Source organism: Rhopilema esculentum, chromosome 12 (genome assembly GCF_057945365.1).
Source record: "Rhopilema esculentum isolate cy_ngs chromosome 12, ASM5794536v1, whole genome shotgun sequence".
In the NCBI taxonomy this organism is placed as follows: domain Eukaryota; kingdom Metazoa; phylum Cnidaria; class Scyphozoa; order Rhizostomeae; family Rhizostomatidae; genus Rhopilema; species Rhopilema esculentum.
This window is the reverse complement of record NC_142826.1, coordinates 3,778,891-3,803,210: the sequence shown is the minus strand read 5'-3', so window position 1 is coordinate 3,803,210 and position 24,320 is coordinate 3,778,891. Positions and strand designations below refer to the sequence as shown.

The window sequence follows — 24,320 nt, the reverse complement described above, 5'->3', positions numbered from 1 at the left end:
AATACTTAAACGTTGGCACATTTTGATTATGTCGGCCGTATACAGTGATAAAGGCTCTAAAGGTCCTTGTTTTCGAGAATAAAGCTCTTGGCGAAATAGAAAATCAAGGTTTTGAGCGCCGAAACGAGACTTGAGTGCCTCAACCAAGTTGTTGTAATTATTGACTGTGTCGGGATTTTGTGTATGTAGCCAGGCTAACGCAGGGCCATCCAAAAGTAGCGAAATCGCGCCGAGCTTTTTGGCATTGGACCAATTATAAAACTTTGCGAAACGTTCAAATTTCATTAACCATTCATTCAAATCCTCATTGGGTAAGCCATTAAAAGAACGAGGCTTAAATACAGTTACTTGATTATTTCCTTCAAGCGCTGCTTGAACAGCAGTCATTTGATTTTGCAAGTCATTAATTGTTGCAGCGAAAGCGGCGTTTTGTTCCTCCATTTTGTTTACGCTAATTCGATTATAAACAACAGGAAAGTCGATACAACCGTTAACAATGCGATTGTTAAAGGCAAACAAATGAGCTGGCAACGATCTTGGCGTATAGCATAAGTGATAATTGTTCAATGACGCAGTTCAATTCAATAAGTTAAACATACGCAATATCACACCAATGTGTCACGAAAGCACAAAACACGCAAGCAAAATAGACTGAGATATCACGATACAAGTTTATTTCAAAAAGTGTATCGACTTTTACTATTTCTCAGTTTCTTTAGTTCCATAAAACAAAGTTAGTATGTTGCCACAATAAGAAAAACAGCAAGTTCGTCAAATTCCTTTAATTCCGTTTCCCAAGAGTTTGTATCCGTAATCTTCATTAAAGTTCAAAACTGTTGCAACAAAATATACTGTTCTCTCAAAAATTTTCCGAAAACTTTTCCTGGAAAGTAGTAATCCTCACACGGGGCACCAATATTAGACTACGCCTCTAAGTCTAACAGTTTGTGAGTCAACGAATAACTTCATAGGCAATCAGTCTCAAATGTTTAATATAAAGAATATAGAAAAGCTAAGAATAACAATGAAAACAAAGCACTCACGACCTTTAGCTTGCTTGCTTTAGTATTGGCGACTTGTGGCGTCTCTGAATGATATACTTCGAATGGCAACAGCGACGTCTTTCAAGCGACACACGCTTCGACTTTCATCGGGAAACGGCGGCCACGATTCTTTTGGCAAGGCGGGAACGCCCACAATAAAAAGCCTCCTACTCTAAAACAGGCAAGCTCCTTTATACCCTTTCTAAAATACAGCTAGCCAATAACAAAACAGAACATGATAACAGCCAATTAGATACTAGAATAGAACAATAGTTAAAAAGCATAAAAGTTAATAAAAGGATGTTCACGCTGATAACCACGTGGACCAGCACGTGATAGAAGTTCGATCTTCGTACCGTAACAACTCTTTATTTATTGTACCGCCGAGGGTAGTAGAACAGCAGCAACCATTTTGGCTGTTTGAACAACAACAACATCTCTAACCTTTCTAGTTGGTTTTTGTTGCAACCTGTTGGTATTGGTCAATGATTTTTATCAATCTTATCTATAAACGCAGGTTAGTTGAGTTTTAAGAAAATCCATGCTGTGAGCAACAGGTAGGGTATTTTTCTTTGGAAAGCAACACCATTTTCAATGCCAACCAGAAGCTTTTATTATTATGGTTGCTCTTGGTTCAACCAGACGCTATGTTGGTCCAAGAAGTCTTATGTTACTTGCCATAATAGGAGCTGGACTGTTCTGCTTGGTTTTGTTGGCAAGTCGTTGTAATAATTGTAATGGTGAGTGTATTGCACTAACTATGATTAAGCAAAACATCCCATGATTCGTTGCTGCCGGTTTGTGTAGATAAAAGGTAGTTCCGTTGAGCCAGTTAGTTGAGTAGTTATTTTCAATTCAAATGTATAAAATTAATGCAATTTATTAATAGTACAACATAAAGTCTAGATCAATAAATAATTAACACTATTAGACGAGTTTTATCAAGAAATCAAAGTTGTTTTCAAAGACTTTTTAAAACAATTCCAGTCCTTTAATACAAAATGTTTAAGAATGCAAATAATTAAGAAAATTAAAAAAAATTAAAAATATGATTTTATGCTGCAAACAGTCTACTTAAGTAACTTTTCGTTTTTTTGTTAGAAAGCAGTAATTTAAATACACATTCATCATTGCAAGAATAAATTATATTGTCAACTGCATTAATACTCTTAATTCCTGCCAAAAGTCTTTGGAACACTGACATCAATTTCCAAGGTCAAAATCAATCATTCCCTTCTCCACTACAAAACAATGTTGGTTCACTATCAAATGGGTTAGGATTTTAGGAAGCACTTGCTTTTGCGCTTCCTTTATGATATTTCTCTAAATTATCAACATTGTTTTAAGGGGAAGGGGGCGGAAGTAGTAATTTTTCTTCATGAAAGGAATGAAAGATATCAAATGCAGCGTTGATAGCTGGGTGCTCCAAGTACTTTTGGCATGTATTGTAGGTCTAAAATTTGTTTTGATAATCATGTAAATTTTGTAATTTCAATTAAATAAACAAAATAATTAAATAATTTTATGATTTCCTAGTGATCAATACCAAAAGTTGCTGTTACATTTCAGGAAACTTGCTTGTTTATCTATTTGCAATATAAAGCTTCTTTGCAATTCTTATGTGAGAATTGTTTCATAATTCACAGCATTACTGGAACAAGCAAAACGTAATCTGAACCTTGTAATACACCAAGAGTCAAAGCTGAGAGAAAGACTAAATGACATTGCTGGAAATGTTGAGCACTTGCTTGATCAAGAGAAGGAGATATCAAAGTGGCCAATCATTTATGCAGTCACACCAACATATAAAAGGTTTACTCAGAAAGCAGACCTAGTAAGACTTTCACAGACCTTTATGCACATTCCAAGGTTTCATTGGATACTTGTAGAAGATGCTGATCAACCATCTCAAAGTATTAATGCATTATTAACTGCAAAGAAAATCAACTTTACACATCTAGCAATTAAAACACAGTCAGATATGAAAAGAAAACAAGATGACCCTAGGTGGATTAAACACAGAGGAGTGGATCAAAGGAATTTTGCACTGAAATGGATTAGAAAGAACATCAAAAATTCTGATGACATTGTTTATTTTGCTGATGATGATAACACATATGATATAGAGTTATTCAAAGAGGTTAGCTTTCACAAAATTGTGAAGAAATCTGTTTTTTTTTTGCAACTTAAGACTATTGATAGACAAATGAATTCACATTTTTTGTCATTGGAATCTGACGTAGTTTTTGCATCATGTACACACATCAGACTAAATACAGCACACCTTGTTGGCTACATGCATACCACAATTCCTCGAATTAGCCCACTGGGGGCTTATTTTTTTCATATTTTTGGGTGGGGGCTTATTCAAAGGGGGGGGGGGCTTTTTGAAGAGGCGGGGGCAATTAGATGATTGACAGTAAGAATATAATTCATTGCCTTGATAGTTGACTTTGTAAGCATCTGTTCAGTGAATCAAAGCCATTGAAAGAGAGATGGAATTATTTTATTCTTACAACCATTTAGTGTCTTCTTAAAGTTTAAATATCTAAAACCTTAAAACCCAAACTAAAGTTAAGAGACTTTAGAAGACTCCATTAAGTAACATCTCCTAGTTGTTGGAACTTTCATAACAACAACTGCTGTAACCAAGGGTTTCTACAATTAGCTTCCAAACAAAAGACACTAATTTACACTGGATGGTAACTCTAGTCTCACAGTTTTTCTCTTCTCGTAAGATATATCATTAGTGCATCACATTGCTGCTTAATCATGAGCATTATTAGGATGTGTTTTGCAGATAATCAAACTGCTATATTTACTGTCTAGATGCGATTTACAAAAATGGTGTCTGTTTGGCCAGTGGCATTGGTAGGTGGCCTCAGATGGGAAGGTCCTATTTGTATCTATGGAAAAGTAGTCAGTTTTTTCACTGCATGGCAACCTGACAGAGAGTTTCCCCTTGACATGGCTGCATTTGCTATAAACATCAAGGTCATTCTGAGGCATGCAAATGTCTTCATAAATCCAGAATCAAGAAGAGGTTTCTTGGAAACAGATTTTCTGCACTCACTTGGCATCACAAAGGATGTTATGGAGCCAAGAGCCAATAATTGCAGAAAGGTCAGTACCTAAGACAAACTGAAATATATTATTAAGAAGATCCAATTTTTCAATGATGCAACTAATGTGCATTCAATACTAATTGCTTTATCTGTTTCACATCTAAGAGGCTGATCTTAGAAATTTATGCTAGTTACATTGAGCAAACCCAGTTAAACCTCGCAAAGTAGATTTAATCAAGGGCTGTTCAAAGTATTGTGTTAAATGAGATGCCAGGCTGATTTTGGATTCATTTTCTAATGAATATGCATACAAATGTTGATTCCCTATTTTGTTTGAATGCATGCATGCAGTCCTGGTAATTTCAGGCGTGCAATCGCACAGGCATGAACTAAACAAGATCGACCATAAAACAAGCGCCTTGAAAACAGATTTGAAATGAAAGTGCTCGTCATCACGAAACAGGATGATATAATTCACAAATTTGGTCCAGGGTTGCCAGATTGGCTTTTTAGGTCAAATTTTTCATTTTTGGCTTTTAGATTTAGATTGCTTGGAAAAATTGTCTTTTGCTTACTACATAAATTTGACCTTGTTGGCCTTTTCAGCAGAACGTCTGAAGTTAATGATTAATTACTACATTCATGGAATAATTAGTAGTTAGTACAAAGTGTTAACCAAATTTCAAATTTTATCACCTAACCCTAATTATTATCTTGATATTAGCAAAGGGTTTTGGAAAAAAGTAAGATTCTTATCTAAGTTAAGAAATTATCTAACAGGCACAAGCATAGAAATATAACCCGTGCCTGCTCGATGGATTCTTGAGAAAATTTTTAATTTGGCCCTTTTATGAGCATTTTGGCTTAAATTGCTCACCAGTCTAGCCTTCGTTTGTAAATTCAATCTGGCAACCCTGAATGGGTCTCTTTGATCTTCTCGCTATACATTTTTCACAAAGTGGCTAAAAACTTGTTGTTACTGAGAAATCTATAAATGGCCAGGTTATCCGGTTAAATCCGGCCGCATATTTCAGGAAGAAATCCGGTAAATCCGGTTCTGGCCGGATTCTGAAAATCCTGATCCGGCCCGGTACACCCCTAATTACCATGTTTTGTCTCATAGTATCATTGATTGACACTTTAAGTTAAGCCTTGCTTGGTCATGCTATGAACACGTTTTTACTACTCTTACGCTGAATGCGTAATGTCGCCTAGTATTATATCCTGATCGTATAAGTTGTTTTGTTATGTTCGTTTGACCGTAGTTTATCTTTCAAGATACTCTCTGTGGAATTCTAATAGGTTATGGGCCCAGGTCACGATTTCTTTGTCGGAATTGTGTCGGTATTTTACAGAGGCGGATCCAGAGTGAGTTCCTTGGTGCACAGAACTCAGTCAGTTTTCCAACAAACAGCTAAAAAGAGTGTTGCCTGAAACAAGTAAAATTCAAATTAAAAAGTTGAAACCTAAAAATTCTATCACAGTCAAAATCTTAAAATTGCCAGTTTCTTCTCTGTTGTGATTTGGAAACGATTTTCCAGACGCTGTGGAGGACAACAGCAGTCAATCCTAGAACTCGGAAATAAATGTTTTTTGCCTCGGAAGTGAATGAATTGAAACAATAAACTTTTTATTTGAAACACGGATGGAACTCAGTCAAAACAACATCTGGAACTGGGAAATGATACCATATTTGTAAGAGAGCTGTACAATGGCCCGTAGTTGATTGGCTACCTATAGTTTCTGTTCTATTGTGGAACTGCAAAACTTTGAATTCGAAATGGCCACTGCAGATGTCTTATACTCACGACCATCGCAGCATTCTAGCAGATTATCAAGCGTTTGAGATAAAACCAGGAGATATCGTTAATTTTCCAAGAGTGTTGACTACCTTTGCTTTAAATTGCAGTCTTAAATGGCACGGGAGACCTATGCTCAGACGGAACACCACATTTTGATGCACATGCTGGTGTCTACGGAAGCAAAACAACAAATTGCGCGCAAAACAAAAGGGAAAACTTTGCTGTGGCATCCAAAACAAACAAAGGGTATTGAGAAAGGGAGGGGGTTGAAAAATATTTCACAGAGGCACTGTTTTTTGTCGGAAAGAAATCTAGAATCTAGAGTTAGGCCTGGTTCAAACTTCACACTTCTCATGTGCCGAACCTAACTCTGTTTGGAGCGACACTTGAGCATGTTTAGCTCGACTCCCGTTTCAAACGTCGAACTTAATCATGTCGCACCAAGTGGCTATCAGGATTGTTACATGAAGTATCTTGGTTAAGGCGCGCAATCTCAAATATTTGTTTAAAACGCATGCGCCCTCCAAGAAAGAAATGAATTTTGAGAAGGAAATAAAATTATCGGTACATGACAAGTTCGGTACATGACAAGTTCGACGCTTGAAACCGTGCCATGCTGGAGCCGTGCAGCTCCGCAAGCTCTGCCGATCCAAACCAGTCTGCCGCTCCTAACTAAATCTGCCGTACCAAATTGATTCAAACGTCGCGCCCCTCATGTACAGATTATTTGGTTTTATGAAACCTCACGCAGTTACTTCATTTTTTTCGATCAAGCACCTTCTTTACAGGCGCTTTAAGGTGTGGGAGTTCCTTTTGACACACCTGGTTGAAATTTGTCCTTTTTTGCTTTTTGTTTTGCTTATTTAGCTTTCCTTCGTTGAATTTAAATTGTATAATTATTGTAAGTGGCTGTCGTAGATGGAACTCGCCAACAAGATGTCCTTTCCATCTATGGCAGTCACAGGAGATGCGATTGCCAGTACAAGCATCAGATAAATATATTAGCAGGCTAGATAAACAACATGTTAAATCAGAGTAAACAATGATTTTCCTTTGGATTCATGCTTCTCTTTCATAGTTTCTTTTATATGTTTGCTGAACTTGTTTTACTCTTTTCTTCACATTTTATGCAGCAGAATGTAAATGCTCAATAATTTTGTTTTTGTGTTAGACATTAGATTTTTAACGTCTTTTTTTAAATTTTTTTGTCTAAATTGCATTCAAAAGCAACAAAGTTTTGCCTGAAAGTTTAGAAGAAGTTATAACAGCTCTAAATGATATTTTCGAAAGGGGTTGGTTGAAAGTCAACTTTGTTTACTTTCCTCAATCCTGTCACCAATGTTCGTTTAGCTGCAATCTTCGATTTTCAAATTGATGTTGTGACATGGCTAAGAATAATTTTGCAAAGATGGAGTACCAAACGATACACAATTGACATAGGATTTTAATAGCGAAAAAAACATTTAAAAGTTTTCAAATTCTCAAAAGTTATTTAAGTATTCAGATTAGCTCTATTAGACAAGATGACTAGGCCCATTGTCAAAAAGTGCATTAAAAGTTCATAGAGCTTGATTCTTTTTCTAAATGTTTTATGAGCACCCGGTTCAAAATCAAGATGTCTTTAGTCCTAAATCTTTGTTTGTTTTTGTATTAAGGTTCTAGTCTGGCACACCCAAACAGTAGAGCCAAAAATGAAACAAGAAAGAAGACTTAAAGCGCTTGGAATGGGATCAGATCCTACTATCGAAATTTGAGTTAAAGGTATGGGATAGTTTTTCATGTTTTTACCAAGGACAAGGCTCTGTTTGTTAGCATCTTCTTCCGACTCAATGCTGGTTCCTGTCAGAATTTGTATCCAGTACTAGATTTCTAAGTCACTCTTTTATTGTGGAAGCCTGCGTTTGAAACATGCAATTGAAACAAAGGAGATTTGACAGAGCTAGAACGACAGAGATGCTGCAGTCGGGGAGTGTCACACAGTACAAGTAGGTATGAAAATCAATCAGATGCACTGAAAATTTTGGAAAATGGTTGAATGTTGTATTGATAACCGTGAGTTCTGTAGAGTAACGTCAATCCCAAAGGTATTTAAACAGAAAAGGAGTTTCCTCAAATGTGATTATGTCACATTCTATGTAGGTTAAAAATATCAATCGCGTTTGATGCTTTTTAATGGTACAATAGTTTACAATGAAATTTTAGTTTTTCTATAGGTTAATATAAAGCACAAAATGTATCTAGTTATAATAAACTAGATTAAAATAATCAGAAGAGAGGAATGTCTTACTTAGTTTTTTGTTTCAAACGTTCTGTACCACATGCCCCTCTCAATACATTAGGGAACCCACTCTTTGTCATACTATATTTGATCTATTTAAGGTCTCTATGAGGCGTTTATAAGATTTTGGATTTCAGGAGGGTGCCTGTAAGAGTTAGGCGCTTATTCAAAAGGGGCGTTTATTGAAGAATTTTTTGCAAATATAAAATCATTTTTCAAATCCATGCTGAATCTGAAATATGCTAAATCCATATTAATTGTTAGAAAATCACCCTCCTATTTGCCTGGATCCATTTCAGTTGCTAAGTTCTCCTCCACGATGAAGTTTGATTTTTTAAATTGATCCTCTTTCTCGTTGTCATTACAAGATGTGTCTGTTTTCAATCTTTCATAAACTGCATGACATTTCTACGGTGGCCCACAGGTGCCACGGCAAAACTTTCTTTCTCACGGCAAAACTTACTTTCTTACGGCAAAACTTACTTTCTCACGGCAAAACTTACTTTCTCACGGCAAAACTTTCTTTTTTCACGGCAAAACTTTATTTCTCACGGCAAAACTTTACTTCTCACGGCAAAACTTTCTTTGAATTTAATTTATTACTTAAATTAAATTTATTTTTAAAATTTTATCTCGTGACATTGGATTCTCGTCGTCGTATTGCTTTGTTCCTTTTGCTTTTCTAACATAGGCGTAGTAGACAAGGGTCTGGGGAGATAAGGGGGCTGTAGCGGCAACTGTAGTTTCTCAACACTGAAAAGTTTCCAAAAAAGCGATAATCAGGCAGAAATCTACCATGATTCAGTCAGGTAAAATTTTCATGAACAATGGATGTTGTTTGTTGGGCAACCACTTCGATTTTTTTCTCCCCTTATATTATACCCATGCTTATTATTTCATTTCTTTATTCATTGTTATTACTATTATTCGAAAAATTAAGTACCTAGCCATCAACCCACCCTGTGAGTAATACGATATGATATGATATTAAACACAATACCCAATTTATAGGTTTTTTACAAGCCACAATCGAGCGTGCCAAGTGCACGTACGTGATTTTTTTGCACGAATTTTATGTGCACGCCAATTTTCAATTAATTGATCTTTTTCACTGCTTTCAAAACAAAGGAATCAAAGACCTTGCATGCGGTACTGTTTCGTTGAGATAGGCATATAGGCCTAGCCTAGCCCAACCTAGATAAATTTTAGAACATTTCTGGGCTGTCTTTCTGCAAGAATTATCAAGAGAAGATGTAGGTATTCGCAAATTCTGCGAAGTTTAAAACGTCTAAAGCATTGATTAGATCTAAGTATCACGTACACAACAACACGTAAAGAAAGTTTTGCCGTGAGAAAGAAAGTTTTGCCGTGAGAAAGAAAGTTTTGCCGTGAGAAAGTAAGTTTTGCCGTGAGAAAGTAAGTTTTGCCGTGAAAAAGAAAGTTTTGCCGTGAAAAAGAAAGTTTTGCCGTGAAAAAGAAAGTTTTGCCGTGAGAAAGTAAGTTTTGCCGTGGCACCTGTGGGCCACCGTACATTTCTTTATCATCTGTATTATTTGTCGGCAATGACAATGCGCAACATCGAACATCGAAATTATCTTATGACGGCATAAAGACACTAGTTTTCCCTTTGTTGCAATTTTGGTTTACGGAAGTCGATCTTGGAAAGGGGCGTTTATTTAAAAGAAGCTGTTTAATAGTTCAAATATGGTAACTGTCTCAGATTGCCATTACAATCTACAATTATTTCGAAGAATCCCCACATTACCGTTGTTTTTTGTTAATGTTCTAAACTTATTCCTTTTACATATTAAGTTTTATGTCCATTAATTCTTAAATATATTTATTTTAAAATCAAATAGTAACCATGAAAAGGTGTGCCCATGAAATGATGCATCATTTTATATGCTATGTTTTTGGCCTTTAATTCTTAAATATGTATTAAGATAAAATAGTGAACAATAAAAAGATTCACCCATAAAAAATTCAAGACCTTCCCTTATATTCCTATAATGGTCTAGTATACTTAAATCTACAATTTAAAATATCTTGCACGTTTACGTCTAGAGGACGTCTGGACGCCGCTGCTGTTTTGTTATTAAACCAAGTTTCATGAAGATGATATAAATTAAAAGACTCACGATATGCCTTAATGTAGTATATCTGAATCATAGCATCTACTGTTTGATTATGACAGACTGGTAAAAATTAATTTTCATTGAATCATAACATAACTATCACAACTATATTTGAAATAAAAGTATTTTAAAGTGAAATGTAGAAACATTCGATTTCAGTTTTACGTTGTTAATTAGATCTTTTACAACATTCTTAATTTGTAGCTTTCAGACTTGATTTCTATCTTTGCTTTGGTTCTGTCGTTTCTCTTAGACATAAGGCAATAATATGTTTGTTCCTACAATGTTAATAGACTTCAGGGCCAAACTGTTTATCCATATATGTTGGGGAGGAAAACCCGTGAAAATACTATGATGAATGAAAATCTCTTTCCTTACAGTCAAAGAGCATATGCAGTAGGTCATTTCTTATACCCTTTGACTGTAATAACAGAGTTTAGCTCACTCGTACTGTTAACATCTGCCTCCCCTTTAAAGCAATTGTTTGATAGCATTCCCGAGTAAACTTTAATTGGAAAGCATATTGCTGCTGCTTTTTCGAGCTTTGAACTTTAAGCTAATATGAATCACATCAAATAATACTTTAAAGGGGGCAATGGATGTTGGTTGTGGAGCACTTTTAATCGTTTAAATCAACTTGATGGATGTCAGTAGTTTTCCTTGGCTTTTGTGACTTCCTTTTCAAGATTCGAGTGTCATTTATCTCTTCTTGCATGAGCGGCAAGTCTCTCGTTACCACTGGGAGATGCAAATTTGTTTTAAATTCTGCTGCTATTCAGTAACGTCACGAAGGCCTCTGGGGCCCTAAGGAAAAACTGAGACCGGTTTCCTATTAACGGTCTGCAAGAATATCCCATGAAACGATGTAGAGCGTATAAAACGCAATAGCAAGATGTTAAAATAGTATTTTTGCTCATTAACTAGAAGAAGTTTTTGAAAATAAGGTGAGCTTGATAGAAATCTTAAAAATATAGCTATGCAAATAATTTGGGGGCCAGGGGCCCTTAGTTATCGAACTAAGGTGCCCTAAGATAAGTTACGCCACTGCTACTATTCTAAGTGGATTTTATCTGCGTGGTCTTGCGCTTCAAATCTTACCATTGCACATAGCTCATAGACTTGAAGTTTCGTTTGTCTTTGTTCCATTAAAATAAGGGTCGGTTCCTTTGCAAGGAAACTGTCGCTACTATATATAGATACAATGCTTGCCAAAAGACTTTGTACACTACGCTAAAATTTCATATAAGTTCAGAAGCATCACTCTCCCCTTTGCAACCAGGCTTCTCGAGCAAGGGGAGGGGGATAAATCTGTATCTTACTGTCGGAAAATTTTAATTCATCAAAATCTTTCATTGACCGAAGGGTGTTCCAAGGACTTTTGGCAAGGATCGTTGTTACTGGAAGTCTATCAGTTTTATTATGTTAGCCCGATCAAATAACTCTTGGTCATTCATGCATTCGATGACTGATCGTAGTGAATTTCGCACTATTTCGGGCAAATCATTTGCACTTACACCAAGGCTGATTAAAACTTTAGGGTAACTGCATATGCTCCATGAATTTGGTCTAGATTGTTCGTGAAATAAATTTGTCTCTTTTGCCTGGATCCCAATAAGTTGAGCCAGCATTCCTATGTACGCATCTTCAGCTCCAAATGCGTGAATTTGTCTAATAAGAGGTATCATCGCTTCAAGCACGTCTTTGGAAAGCAAATAGGCCCCACCAACTACATGTGGTGGGTACATGTCATAAGGGTAATCGTCTCTTGAGACGAAATATCTGCTGCTTTCTTCTCTTATTGGTTTGGACTGATGCCATTTCTTTAGGATACCTACAAAGAAATAACAATATTTGACTGGTGGTGAATACATTTTTCTGTATTTTACGGGGACAAGGACCAGGTTCAACTGTTTTCTTTATCAATATCAAGCTGTTTAACTGTCCTTGGCTTTCTCGCATGGTGAATGCAATTACAGTCACATAATATTAAGACTCAAATATACAAAATCCTCGAAGCTCCGCTTACAGTCACGTCATACTCCGCTTACAGTCACGTCACACTCCATTTACAGTCACGTCACACTCCGCTTACAGTCACGTCACACTCCGCTTACAGTCACGTCACACTCCGCTTACAGTCACGTCACACTCCGCTTACAGTCACGTCACACTCCGCTTACAGTCACGTCACACTCCGTTTACAGTCACAAGTTTTCAAGCAACATTTGGTGTGACTATAACCAAAGTCTACCGTACAACTAAGACAGCATTCGCGCCAGGTCGAGCAATTGAAAGGTACAAAAGCTGTTATAGGCGTATGATTTATAAGTGTACCGTGGTTTATGTATTGTATATTTCAAAAAGTAATTGAGGTCTTTGATATTGTATCTGTAATATGTCTTAAAATTTTAGCTCTTTTCAAAACCATTTCAAATATTGACTTTCTTCGCTAGATTTTTCTTGGGCTTTCGATAATGTAAAAATGGGTATTGGTTTCAGGTAAAGAATGAAACTTTAATTCATCCCTGTTGCCCAAGAAATTAAAAACTAATATCTAAAAGCTGAAAACTAAAGCGAATAGATACCAACCCATATACAGATGGTCTGATAAATAACTTGAGTTGCTTTTGTAGAGCCAGTGTACTAGGCCTCGCACGTTGACAAAAACATTGTCATTTGCTTTTAACAGATATCTTGGCACACAGTGGCAATGTGCCCATCCCAAACCAATTAGTGTTTTGTACACCAGGTTCTTGCTTGTATCTCTGTATCTAAAATCCAGTGTTTGAAAAGTGTTTAGTTAGAGTATCTCATTTTCAATTCTTGATACACAGAAAGAATATTGCAGTTATATTGATTACGTTATGAATACCCTTTTTTATTAGAACGATTTTATAAGATGACGAGCCTCGAAAGTCTGGTGGTAAAATAAATTAAAATAAGAATGGAATCTGAACATTCCCTGTAAGCAATATAGCTAGCGATTACACGGCTTTAACCATGATAAATCTAGAAAATAATTAAGAACAATCTACCTTTAATGTTTTGGGGAAATTGGGAACAATTTTAACTTGCTGGCTCTTATAAGAAAGAATTTAATCGAATCTAGAACTATATACAGTAGTCTATTCACATAGCAACTTACTTGTGACAAAAACTACGTTTGAACATATATGGCAGAAATATGATTACGTATCCAAAATGCTGTGACGGGTCTTGGGAAAAGTCAAAGGTGTGGATGCGAACTCTTTGTAATCGTTTTGTACCCATGCTTCTAAAGTGTGAAAATCATTCCCCAGTTCATCTGCTTTCTTGTACTGAATGGCAGCAAAACCCCGGCACGTGAATACTAGGGGTGTGGGATGTGTTGGGGCGTACCCCCAAATCTTTGAATTTCTTCGAATTATCGGAAGACAGACAGAAGCGTATATTATAGGCAATCGACAGGTACTAATTTGGCAATCGTTTGTCAATCAACTATTGGTCAATCGTTGATTGACAATTATCATGATTCAATTATGATGAATCAATTATCAAACAGAGCTGTAGATACAGATCCCAGCATGAAAAATATGGTGAAATTTTAGATGACAGCAATCTAGTGCAACTGGGTGATGAAAGCACCAGGGGAAGAAATACCTTGGAACTCTTTGCTACAAATTTTGTATCAAGGATAGATTAAACTAAAATCATACCAGGAATTTCTGATCACTGTATACCAAGGATTGACGTAGATCTAAGACCAATCAGGAGAAAACAAAAGCCTAGGAAAGTTTCATTGTACAGCAGAGCTAACTGGAATGATATGGAGTCTAAGATAGGAGACCTAAGGAAAGTTATAGAAACGAGATATCATTCAAGCACCATAATTGAGTTGTGGAATGAATTCAAAACATCCATGCTCTCTCTAGTTGATAAATACATTCCATCTAAACTTGCTAAGAGCAAAGATAGCTTACCAAATATTACATCAGAAATAATGAAGTTAATCAAGAAAAGAAACAGACTGTTCAGGAAAAGGAAAACAGCTATAAGGAACTTTCAACACCACATTTTAAACACCTAGATACAAAATATAAAGAGTTGAAATCTATTATACAGAAAAAGCTTCGACAAGCTTATTGGAAGTATGTTGAGGACATTATCACCCCTCTTCAAGCAGATGACCCCCATTGTGAAATGAAGCGTTTTTCGGGCTTTATAAAGGGAGTGAGGAGAAATTATGTAAATGTAGGAATACTGAAAAAGGAGTGAACTATTAGCAACTCTAAAGATAAAGCTGATCTATTGAATAAGGATTTTGAATCAGTTTTTATAAAGGAAGCACCAATTACACCAGGGTTTCTGGACCATCCCAAAGCATCACAAATGTCTCCAATTCATTCCACAGAAAAAGGTGTGCAAAAAATTTTGGAAGGTTTAAAAGTGCACAAGGCAGCTGGCTCTGACATGATTAACCCAAGAATTTTGAAGAAGCTAGCAATGAGCCTTGCCTCTGTACTCACATACATATTTCGAAAATCTTATGAAACTGGCACATTGTCAGATGATTGGAAATCAGCTAACGTTGAACCAGTGTTTAAAAAAAGCAAAAAATCATTAGAAAGCAATTATCGTCCAATTTCACTCACATGTGTTACATACAAGATTATGGAGGACATAATAACAAGTAATATAATGAACTATGCAGATTCTAACGCTATTCTTTATCATCCGCAGCATGGTTTTCGCAGCAAAAGATCATGTGAAAACCAGCTATTTGAGTTTATATCAGATGTCTTCAAAAACATGGAAGATAGCAAACTGATACCTTGATTATGGACTTCTCTAAGGCTTTCGACAAAGTTGGACATGCCAGGCTCATTGAAAAGTTAAGGTTTAATGGAATTCTGGGTAACACTAAGGAATGGATCAAAGCCTTTCTCAAGAACAGAAAACAAACAGTTGTTTTGGATTGAGAGAGATCATACGAAACAGATGTGTCATCAGGGGTCCCACAAAGTTCAGTACTGTGTCCTTATTTTACATCAATGACTTACCACATTTAGGCCATTTGCTGATGATACAATAGCCTACTTAACAATCAATTGTGAAGAGGATGCTAAAGAGTTACAAAAAGACCTTGACAATTCAGCAGAATGGGAAGCAAAATGGCAGATGGAGTTCCACCCTGAAATACGTCAAGTACTCAGTATAACGAGAAGCAGGAACCCAGTAAGGCATGGCTACAAATTTAAGGGTGAGGTTCTGAAACATGTTGACTCTGCAAATTCTCTAGGAGTTGAAATATCCAATGAGATGAAATGGGATACACACATTAATAATACTGTAAATAAAGGAAACAGAACTCTTGGTTTTCTGAAGAGAAATATTAGGCCATACTCTCAAAACCTAAAGTCAAAGGCCAACAAAGTCATCGTTTGACCTACCCTAGAGTATGCTAGTACAATAAGGGATCCCTACACAAAGAAACATATAAATGCCATTGAGATTATCCAACGAAGAGCAGCAAGGTATGTGATAGAAAGATACGGAAGATATGACAGTGCAATTGCAGAAAGATATAACTGAAATGCCGAGAGAACTCCAATGGGACTCACTCGAAGAGAGGAGACGGAGACAGCGACTAGTCATGTTTTACAAGATACATCATAACCAAGAAGAAGTAATGAAAGATGCATTTATCAAGCAGTCATCCAATTTTAGACCATCTAGATATTTTATAGCCAAGTATATGAGATACCAGGGACAGGCCCGCAATACTACACTTTTTCATTTTTTCCACGAACAACTAAAGAATGGAATAGGCTCCCACAGGAAACAGTAGAGGCAAACTCATTAGTAGCCTTTAAGAACGCCCTTATATCATAAATTTGTTGTTTTTCCCATGTTTACTTTGACTAATTTAGATAATTTCAAACTATGGGACAACAGAACAACCTTTCTTCAACTTAATTTTTGGTTTTTTTTGGGGGGGGGAGTGTATTTCACATACAGAGCTCTCTCTATGATATGTTGAGTTTGATATGTCATACGCCTCAAATATTTCAAGCTCACAATTTCATCTTGGCATGTGCTCTTGTCCTATGTTTTTTCCCTTTACATCCACATAACCTTCTTCATGAAGTAGTCGATTATTCGTGTAGAAACAATCAATAAGCGTGTGAGTTGTATCGCTCAACTATTGGCCAATCAATGACCATGCGAGTTGTGTCACCCTTGTTGATTGGCCTGCTTTTAAGGCTTTGTTTGTCCATGCTCAGTAAAATGTTTTACAAAATTTCAATTGGCTCATTGCCAGTCGGAAATTACGTACCCCTCATCATCCCGAAAATATCCGTCAGTTTCGGTCCCTGACTGGAACCTATTTTTCTTTCACAAGAAAGCTTTCTGCTGAGTCCAATTGCATCCTGTTGCTAGTTTTGTTATTCGAAAGATCAATCTGTTCGTTTACGACGGACGCACAGAATCATTGGCCAACAATTCAGCTTGAGTCAATAGCCCACAATGGTTAGGATCAGCTTGACGTCTAAGATTTGCCCCTTAAGACCCTTTGCATTCTTGATTTAAAGTATTAAAAAGTCTGCAGTGGGAAAACCAAAAAAAAGTACCGAAGTGTGACGTCACCAAAGATCTATTTTTAGAATTTCTAAAATTTGGCCGCATAATCTGAAAGAATGATATAAAATACCTCTCAATGTGCAAAATTAGTTAGATATGTTCCAAAACTGGGCGAGATGTGGCCAATGAAAGATTTCAAGTTTGCTAACGAACTACTGTTATTCTGGCCTGGTTCATAAAGTTATGAACCAAGACCAAATTACATAGGTTTGATGAGGCAAGAGCCTGTTCTTATATGGCCATATCTAAGCCAATTCGTGATGCCTTTAACTGATTTTGCATATTAAGAGGTATTTCATGATGCTCTTTTAGGTTCTGGGATCAAAATTCAGGAATTCTAAATTAGATTTTTATGACGTCATCACTTCGGTACTCTATACGAACCCAATTGTTGTGTTAAGGGTAACTCGGAAGAAGTCAAATACTATATCCCGTTTTCCTAAAGTATTGCTAAAATGATAAAGGCAAAGGCCTGAAATATAATAATCTTTTTTATTGATTATAATATGATAGTATTGATAAATTTCACATTGATAATAGTTTACCTTCCAAGAATAATATCACCTCTCGATGCTATTTCTCCGGCAACTTTTCTTTCAAGGAAGTGATTGTTTGTCTTGGACACCACAAAGACAATGCGCCACAAAGGTCCCTGCTTGTAAAAGGTTGAGCTGGCTTTCGGCATCAGATACTTCCGAATTAAATTTCGCCTAAAGATGTTGTTTGGCGATGAAATAACCAAGATCAATAGAAATGGTTGCCCGTTGCATGAAGCTGGTGCTTTGTCAAACATAACATCAGAATTGCAACTTTCGACTGCCTTTCGCAAAGCTTTGTTGTCATGTCGATCTGGTGATATTGCTTTTGAATGTGGATGTGAGATGCCTGGTTTTTCATTGATAAGCACGCTGACAGTCCAGAAAATAAGGCATACTACTCCAGAAATTACAAATTTACGTAATCTCCTTCTTGTAAGTGAGTTCATTTTCAAGATGAAGATGTACAATTAAGACATGCTTATCGGTAACTCGTTATGGAGTTATCCCTTCTGCAAAGTGTGTGCAGTGCAATATTGTGATATTGGTTGACGCGTTAATGATCTCAATGTTTATGAAACTGTTACCTGTCATATAGCAATCAGCTAGTGTGGTTTATGTTCAGAAGCTTCGATTATATTTTGTGATCGCTTTGAATATCAATCTGTTTATTTCTTCTCTTGATTTGTTGCTACTGGTATTCAAACTTGAAATTCAGTGTGTGATACAAGTTTCATAAAGTTGGCAACCACTGAAGCGCCATCAAACATTACTTTTATTGGCAGTCAGTTATATTGAGAATTCGATAACAAGTTCACCTTTTCTTGGTTGGACGATATTTTTATGATTGTATCCGCTCCATCGTTGTTTATTACCTGTATCACATTTATGACTTTCTGATTTTCAGTACAGCACTCACCTGATTCAACTTGCCTTCATTTCTTGCTCACCAACCCTGCTGATTTTATCACGTATTCAGCTTTGCTAAGTTTCGTTATCAATTGATCGTTTTTTCTTCAGTCCTTAAAGCCATGGAGATCACCATCCGGAGATGAAAAGCGCACTCGGAAATGAAAATTTCAGAGCAGGTTTTCTCCCATACAAATATTTAACCATGCTGAAGCTCAATTCTTGCATGATTTTAAACTCTGTCAAAACATGTGGAAATTGAATTTACACACTTAGAATTAATGACGATTGCAAATGTGACTATACCTGCAAGAATTATATGGATATAAAAGGCTTGTGATATCCTCTTTTTTCACCTGTTCAATGAACGCAGCTGGAGTGGTTCAGTTTTTCCTTTTCTGGTCTGTTATGTACTAAAGTATAAAACTGGATTTGCACGTTTTTCCTCTTTGATAAATCTGAGTTTAATCATCAATGTATAAACATGGAGTTTCGGAGGCTAAAGACTTGCAGAAATTAGAGAGCAGGGACTTCTTGTGTAGTTTAATGTTTCTAAGATAATTGATTTTCAACAAAGGTTCTTGTAACGTCAGGAAAATTTGGATCTTTTCAAAATATTGAAGCAATAAGCAACCAAGGAGAAAACCTTAAACAGTCTTCACAGGAAGCTATTGGCAAGCGACAGTACAGCACTGCAGTTTCCTAGCAAAGCATGTCACAACCCATTCATTCATGTTTGAATTTTTGCAGTGCTTTGAAACTTGGAACTGTTTATAAGAACAATGGTATAGTATTGTCACATTGTCCGATGTCCGTATCAAAAAGAAGTATTTGTAAAAAACACAGCAGTTGCATATTTATTATGTGTAATATTTGCTTCAACTGCTGATCCAATTGAACTTTTGACCTGAATTTTCTCACAATAAAACTGAAGCCTCTTGCAATAGAAATGGAAATTATCATTTCTTCAAAAGTGTATTGCTAGGCCTGATACTTACTATGCTCATAAAGCCTGTTTGATATAAATGTATTTCAGGTCTCAAATGCCAACAGATCCATCAGTGGGCGAAAAATTAATTTCCGCTCCCAAAACACAGTCATAATACCCTCACAATTAAGGCGGGGTCTGAAAATTTACATCGAAAGTCAGCCCAAATGAATTCCCGTTGGCCATTATCGATACTTCTGTTTTCACTTATCTTGAAATTTTCTGGTCACCTGTCTCCACACTTTGTAGATTTTTCAATTTAAAGCACAGCCTCGCCGCAAAACCATAGCTTTTTCTTGTGTCACGTTGAAATTCCTTGATTTGTATGAAAAGTGCGTTGTGGTATTAGAGTGTAAGTATTGCTTGTTGAATTGTAAGATACGTGCAGCAGAGTATTTGTTCGATATCCTTTTATTCTACCTTCATATTTAAATAATATGATTATTTTTATTGAAGAAGTAAGCCAAAATATTTTAATGTGCCATGTGCCCGCAAAATGATTTTTTTTCATTTCATATTGTACATATTTCTTTAATGATCATTCTTTCAGTGCCCCTCCTGTTAACTTCCCTTCTTCAGTGCTTTGCTTTAAGTTTAAATTTGATCATCCCCAAGTTTGTGCAATTTCCAACAGCTTTGGTACCGCGCTTCCAGGACATGTCATCCCCATTACATGCTTGCATCGAAGACCCTCTTTCAGCCCTGATTCGTCAAACGCCATGCTTCCAACACCGTCCACACTTTTCTCAGTTCCAACTCTTAGGTGACGAGGCAGCTGCAAAAGCGTGGAGCTTTATTAATAGCAGAAGCCGCATGCAATAAGTGCCAATGTTTTTAAACAAGAGATACGCATGACGCATGGAAAAAAGCAAGCATATCTTTTCGTATCTTGCTTCACGCCCTGTATCTGCTTCACACTTGCTTCGCGAAGCGAAAAAGCAATCTCAAGACAATTTTACATAAAGAATCACTCTGCTTTTCCATCCTTTCAATGCATTTCTAGCCAAAATTTTCTATCCTTTTCCTATTTTTTCTTGTCTTCTGCAAAGCTATCCTTTAATTTTCAAATAGACCAAGACAACCATGATGTTCCTCGCAAAAGTCTGAGCAAATAAACCCATTTGCTTCCTGTGTAGTTTTATCATTTTTGTATAGTGATATGACTTGCTTCATCCCCTGCTTTACAACTGTGGAACGTGTAAGTAGGGCCAGTTCTTCCAACACCATTCTTCCATCTCGACTCTATTTATTCCTCTTCTTAAAGACAGTCCTTTTTCCTCCGACTTCTCCAGCACCATTTCCCCAGGGCTCATTTTCTTTCTACTCATTTTTGCGAAGCACTCATCTTACGCCAACGTCTTGAGCACAGCTCTTGTAAGAAACAATAGCCCGACTTCCTGACACGCATTAGCAACATTCTTGGGGAAACTTTTCAGGCGCCAGTCGTCAATTGACACTCCCATAGCAACGATTTATTGCCCGCAACTCGCGTGCGATAGCGCGCGAGTGAAGGGCTTATAGTCTGCCCCGCGTATAAGTAGCATATGGAAGCTTCAGTTCATGTTGTCAGCACTTTGTCAGCAGATTTTGTCACTTTTCTGCTGCCATGACAACTGTCAATCAATTTCATTGTCAATCAATCGGCTTTGTCGAGGAGGTCGTTAACCGCCACCTCTTTGTGCGGAAGGGAATTATCTTCGGAGCGTTGCTCTGCCAAGAATCTGTTAAAGGCCTTCGATTTTTTTGGCACGAAAACGGTGCTGCATCACAGCTCGGTTCTCCGCAATGGATGGAAGTTTTGATTCGAAGTTTTGGGAATCAAAACCAGTCGAATGCCACACCTTTCTCCCAAAAACTCGAGACCGTACGAACAAAAGTTATGATTGTCATGCTTATCGCCTGTACATCGCTGTACGAATCCTTTATCGCAATCGATTTTAGCTGTACCCGTTCTATCACGTGTTCATTTTCATACGTCTTTGTTTACTTCACGAAAACGAAAAATAAATGTCAAACCCTCGAAAAACTTCATAATTTTCAAAAGGGCGTTGGACTTGAATCAAAGGCAAACTGAAAACCAAAAATTCTTGATAAAAAGAATAGTTAAGCATCAACCAGAGCAGCTGTTTTTATAAAATTGTGAAAACCCAAGATGTTGTCTTCTTCGAATATCCTGACCTAAATTTTCAAAACAATCATTATCAAGGAACAAATTGTTTGTGGGCAGTACTAGCAAGAGCTATTTCTAGTTTATTTATTTCCTTGCTTGGCCCTCTTCTAAGGCCAATTCTTCTAGTACAAACTCTTCTGACCTTGAAACGTTAAACTACATGACCTTTTCACACTTGCAATAGCGGGCGATAATCAACATTATTTGTAGGTCAACTCCCTCAAAGCTACGGTTTTCGGCGCCCACTATTCTTATTTCAATAGATTCGGATGGGCTGGGCATACAAACACGAACTTCCTTGTCTGGTTTGACCATGTTGCTTTGAGTTATTTTGAACTGGAAAGACTTAGAATCTGTTATCTAAAACGTTGTTCCCTATGTTATAAGGAAATTAGAGACGCTTTTTTTTGTAGCTATTGTGGAGGTCTGAAAGCTTCAGTTTATTGAACCGTGATCGACTGTGAGCTGTTTTCTGGCTGTAAGAAAATCAACCTTTTAGGGTTTTTATGTTTAAGCAACCAGGATTTAGAATATTGCTATAATATTTGATTGTGGGTGGTTGTTTGAAATGAATTGTAGATAATAACTTTAAGCTCTTTTGGATAAAGGCAGGATAAGATAAATTGTTATCAATTAGATGTTTAACACTTTTATAGTCATTTTATATTTATAAGTTGTCATCATCATCTTATAATCAAGCTTTCTACTTCTTGGCGAAAAACGATTAAATATTAGGTTGATTTATATTCAATGAAGGTTCATTGGCTATTTATCAGTTAAAGATATTATTTGGCGATTGTGAAAAGTTTTTTAAAGACTGTGGCAAGAGGTAGAAATAGGCTAATTTTCAGAATTTGCTTTATGTTTTACTTTAAAATGTGAGATTTTTGTTATCAGAGATACAAGTGTTTAAAATCTCCAGACATTGCAAATGTTGCTTACTGGCATTTCTCATCTTATCGAGTTTAATATGTTTCTATTAATCTAGCAATTCTTGATTTGTTCGCATGAATTTCTGATTTAGTAACTTGTTATTTTCTTGGTCTATAGATATTGTTGTAATAGTTCCAGGCCAAGGTCCTTAAAAATTTGAAAGAGAGCGAATATGCAGTGCTTTTATGGCTTTGATGCAACCAGATTTCAAGCATGAAAACTAATTTAATTTTTGTACCGTGGCCAACCCTACTCATTCTACAAGCTATTTATTCTTTGGCAGCATGACATGTCAATCCACTCGCTTCAAAGATATATAAATATATATCTACCGGATTAAAAAGTGACCAAGCTTAATTTCTCATCAACGTCGAATTTTATTCAAAATTATTCAATCTGATCTATTTCATCTGTCGAGTCTCATACTTTGACAGAATTTAAGCGGAAAATAATAAGTTGGGCTTTTTATACTTTTATCATATTGTTCTGTATTGCAGGTAAAATATAAAAATAACACACGGTTCATAGGAGCATAACAAAACTTTCAGCTTTGCCACGCATCTCCAATATGGATCTCCATGACTCACTAAATCAACTAATTATTCTAATTTATGCAACGCTATTTTAATATGTTTAAACGCAATCGTTGCCCGAATTCTGTCACATTTGATTAGTTGACGCTTTATCCATTTACCTGCGTCCAAAAAACTCTTCAATAGTTGTAGAGATAATGAAATCAAATTCCTTAAACGAATAATTCTAACGCTGAATACAAGTATAGTTCGTTTTTGCCACCCTTTAAAATCGGCAAAGTACCAATTTCCTTTTTGCTCATTAATAATTGTAGGTATAATTTCCTTATTAACTTGGAAAGCCATTTAAGCGCGTCATTTCAGTTGCAGTGAAAATTACTGGTTTGCTGATCTGTCATCCAGAGCTCGATCCTGTATAGGCCAATATCCTTGCTGCCGATCTTCTCTAAAAAATTTTAAGTAGATGAACCTTTTTTTGTTTGATTTTGGAAGTAAAAATCAAATCGTTTTCGCCTTCAACTTTCTTTCAAAAACACGGACCAACGAAAACTGCCATACTTGATGTCTCAAGAATTTTATTGAAACAATTGACGAGTAAAAGTTGTCATGGCCTTTTCTCTTAGTTAGCGTACCATTCCATTGATTCGGTCATTCTTTTTAAACCTCCCATACTTGAAGGCAAATGTAACAAACAACGACGCAGACAAAACAAGGAAAATAGCCAGAAAAGTATGCAGGCAGGCAAGCAAAAAGCGAAGCAAGCAAGCGAAGAAAATTAAAGAAAAGCAAGCAAGCAAGCAGAAACCGAAGAAAAGCAAGCAAGCAAAGAATATCAAAGAAAAGCAAACAAGAAAGCAGAATAAAGCAAGGAAAAGCGAGCAAGCAAGCAAACAAAACCGAAGAAAAGCAAGCAAGCAAAGTCAAGCAAAGAAAAGGAAGCAAGCTAAGAAAATTGAAGAAAAGCAAACAAGCAAAGAAGATCAAAGAAAAGCAAGCAAACAAGCAGAATAAAGCAAGAAAAAGCGAGCAAGCAAGCAAAGAAGATCAAAGAAAAGGAAGCAAGCAAAGTCAAGCAAAGAAAAGGAAGCAAGCTAAGAAAATTGAAGAAAAGCAACAAGCAAAATCAAGCAAAGAAAAGCAAGCAAGCAAGTAAAGAAGATCAAAGAAAAGGAAGCAAGCTAAGAAAATTGAAGAAAAGCAAGCAAGCAAAATCAAGCAAAGAAAAGGAAGCAAGCAAGTAAAGAAGGTCAAAGAAAAGGAAGCAAGCTAAGAAAATTGAAGAAAAGCAAGCAAGCAAAGAAAAGGAA

General features: G+C 36.4%; 2 protein-coding genes across 5 annotated transcripts; one reads left to right on the top strand and one right to left on the bottom strand.

The window, feature by feature from the left end:
* The first annotated feature begins 1,449 nt into the window (after nt 1–1,449).
* On the top strand, nt 1,450–24,320 carry LOC135681826 (galactosylgalactosylxylosylprotein 3-beta-glucuronosyltransferase 3). 4 transcript variants are annotated; one of them, XM_065196458.2, is made up of 5 exons: nt 1,450–1,783; nt 2,690–3,183; nt 3,873–4,166; nt 7,566–7,671; nt 18,501–24,320. In XM_065196458.2, the coding sequence occupies exons 1-4, from the start codon at nt 1,663–1,665 to the stop codon at nt 7,662–7,664; spliced, it is 1,008 nt and encodes a 335-aa protein (XP_065052530.1). In that variant the 5' UTR covers nt 1,450–1,662; the 3' UTR covers nt 7,665–7,671; nt 18,501–24,320. The 4 variants fall into 4 exon arrangements, with proteins under 4 accessions (XP_065052530.1, XP_065052529.1, XP_065052528.1 ...); XM_065196457.2 differs by lacking the exon at nt 18,501–24,320 and adding an exon at nt 17,546–18,143; XM_065196456.2 differs by lacking the exon at nt 18,501–24,320 and adding an exon at nt 15,043–17,472.
* LOC135681823 (beta-1,3-galactosyltransferase 5) lies at nt 10,839–17,929 on the bottom strand. The gene is made up of 3 exons (XM_065196454.2): nt 17,490–17,929; nt 12,913–13,094; nt 10,839–12,154 (listed from the first exon to the last, which is right to left on the bottom strand). The coding sequence occupies exons 1-3, from the start codon at nt 17,927–17,929 to the stop codon at nt 11,718–11,720; spliced, it is 1,059 nt and encodes a 352-aa protein (XP_065052526.2). The 3' UTR covers nt 10,839–11,717.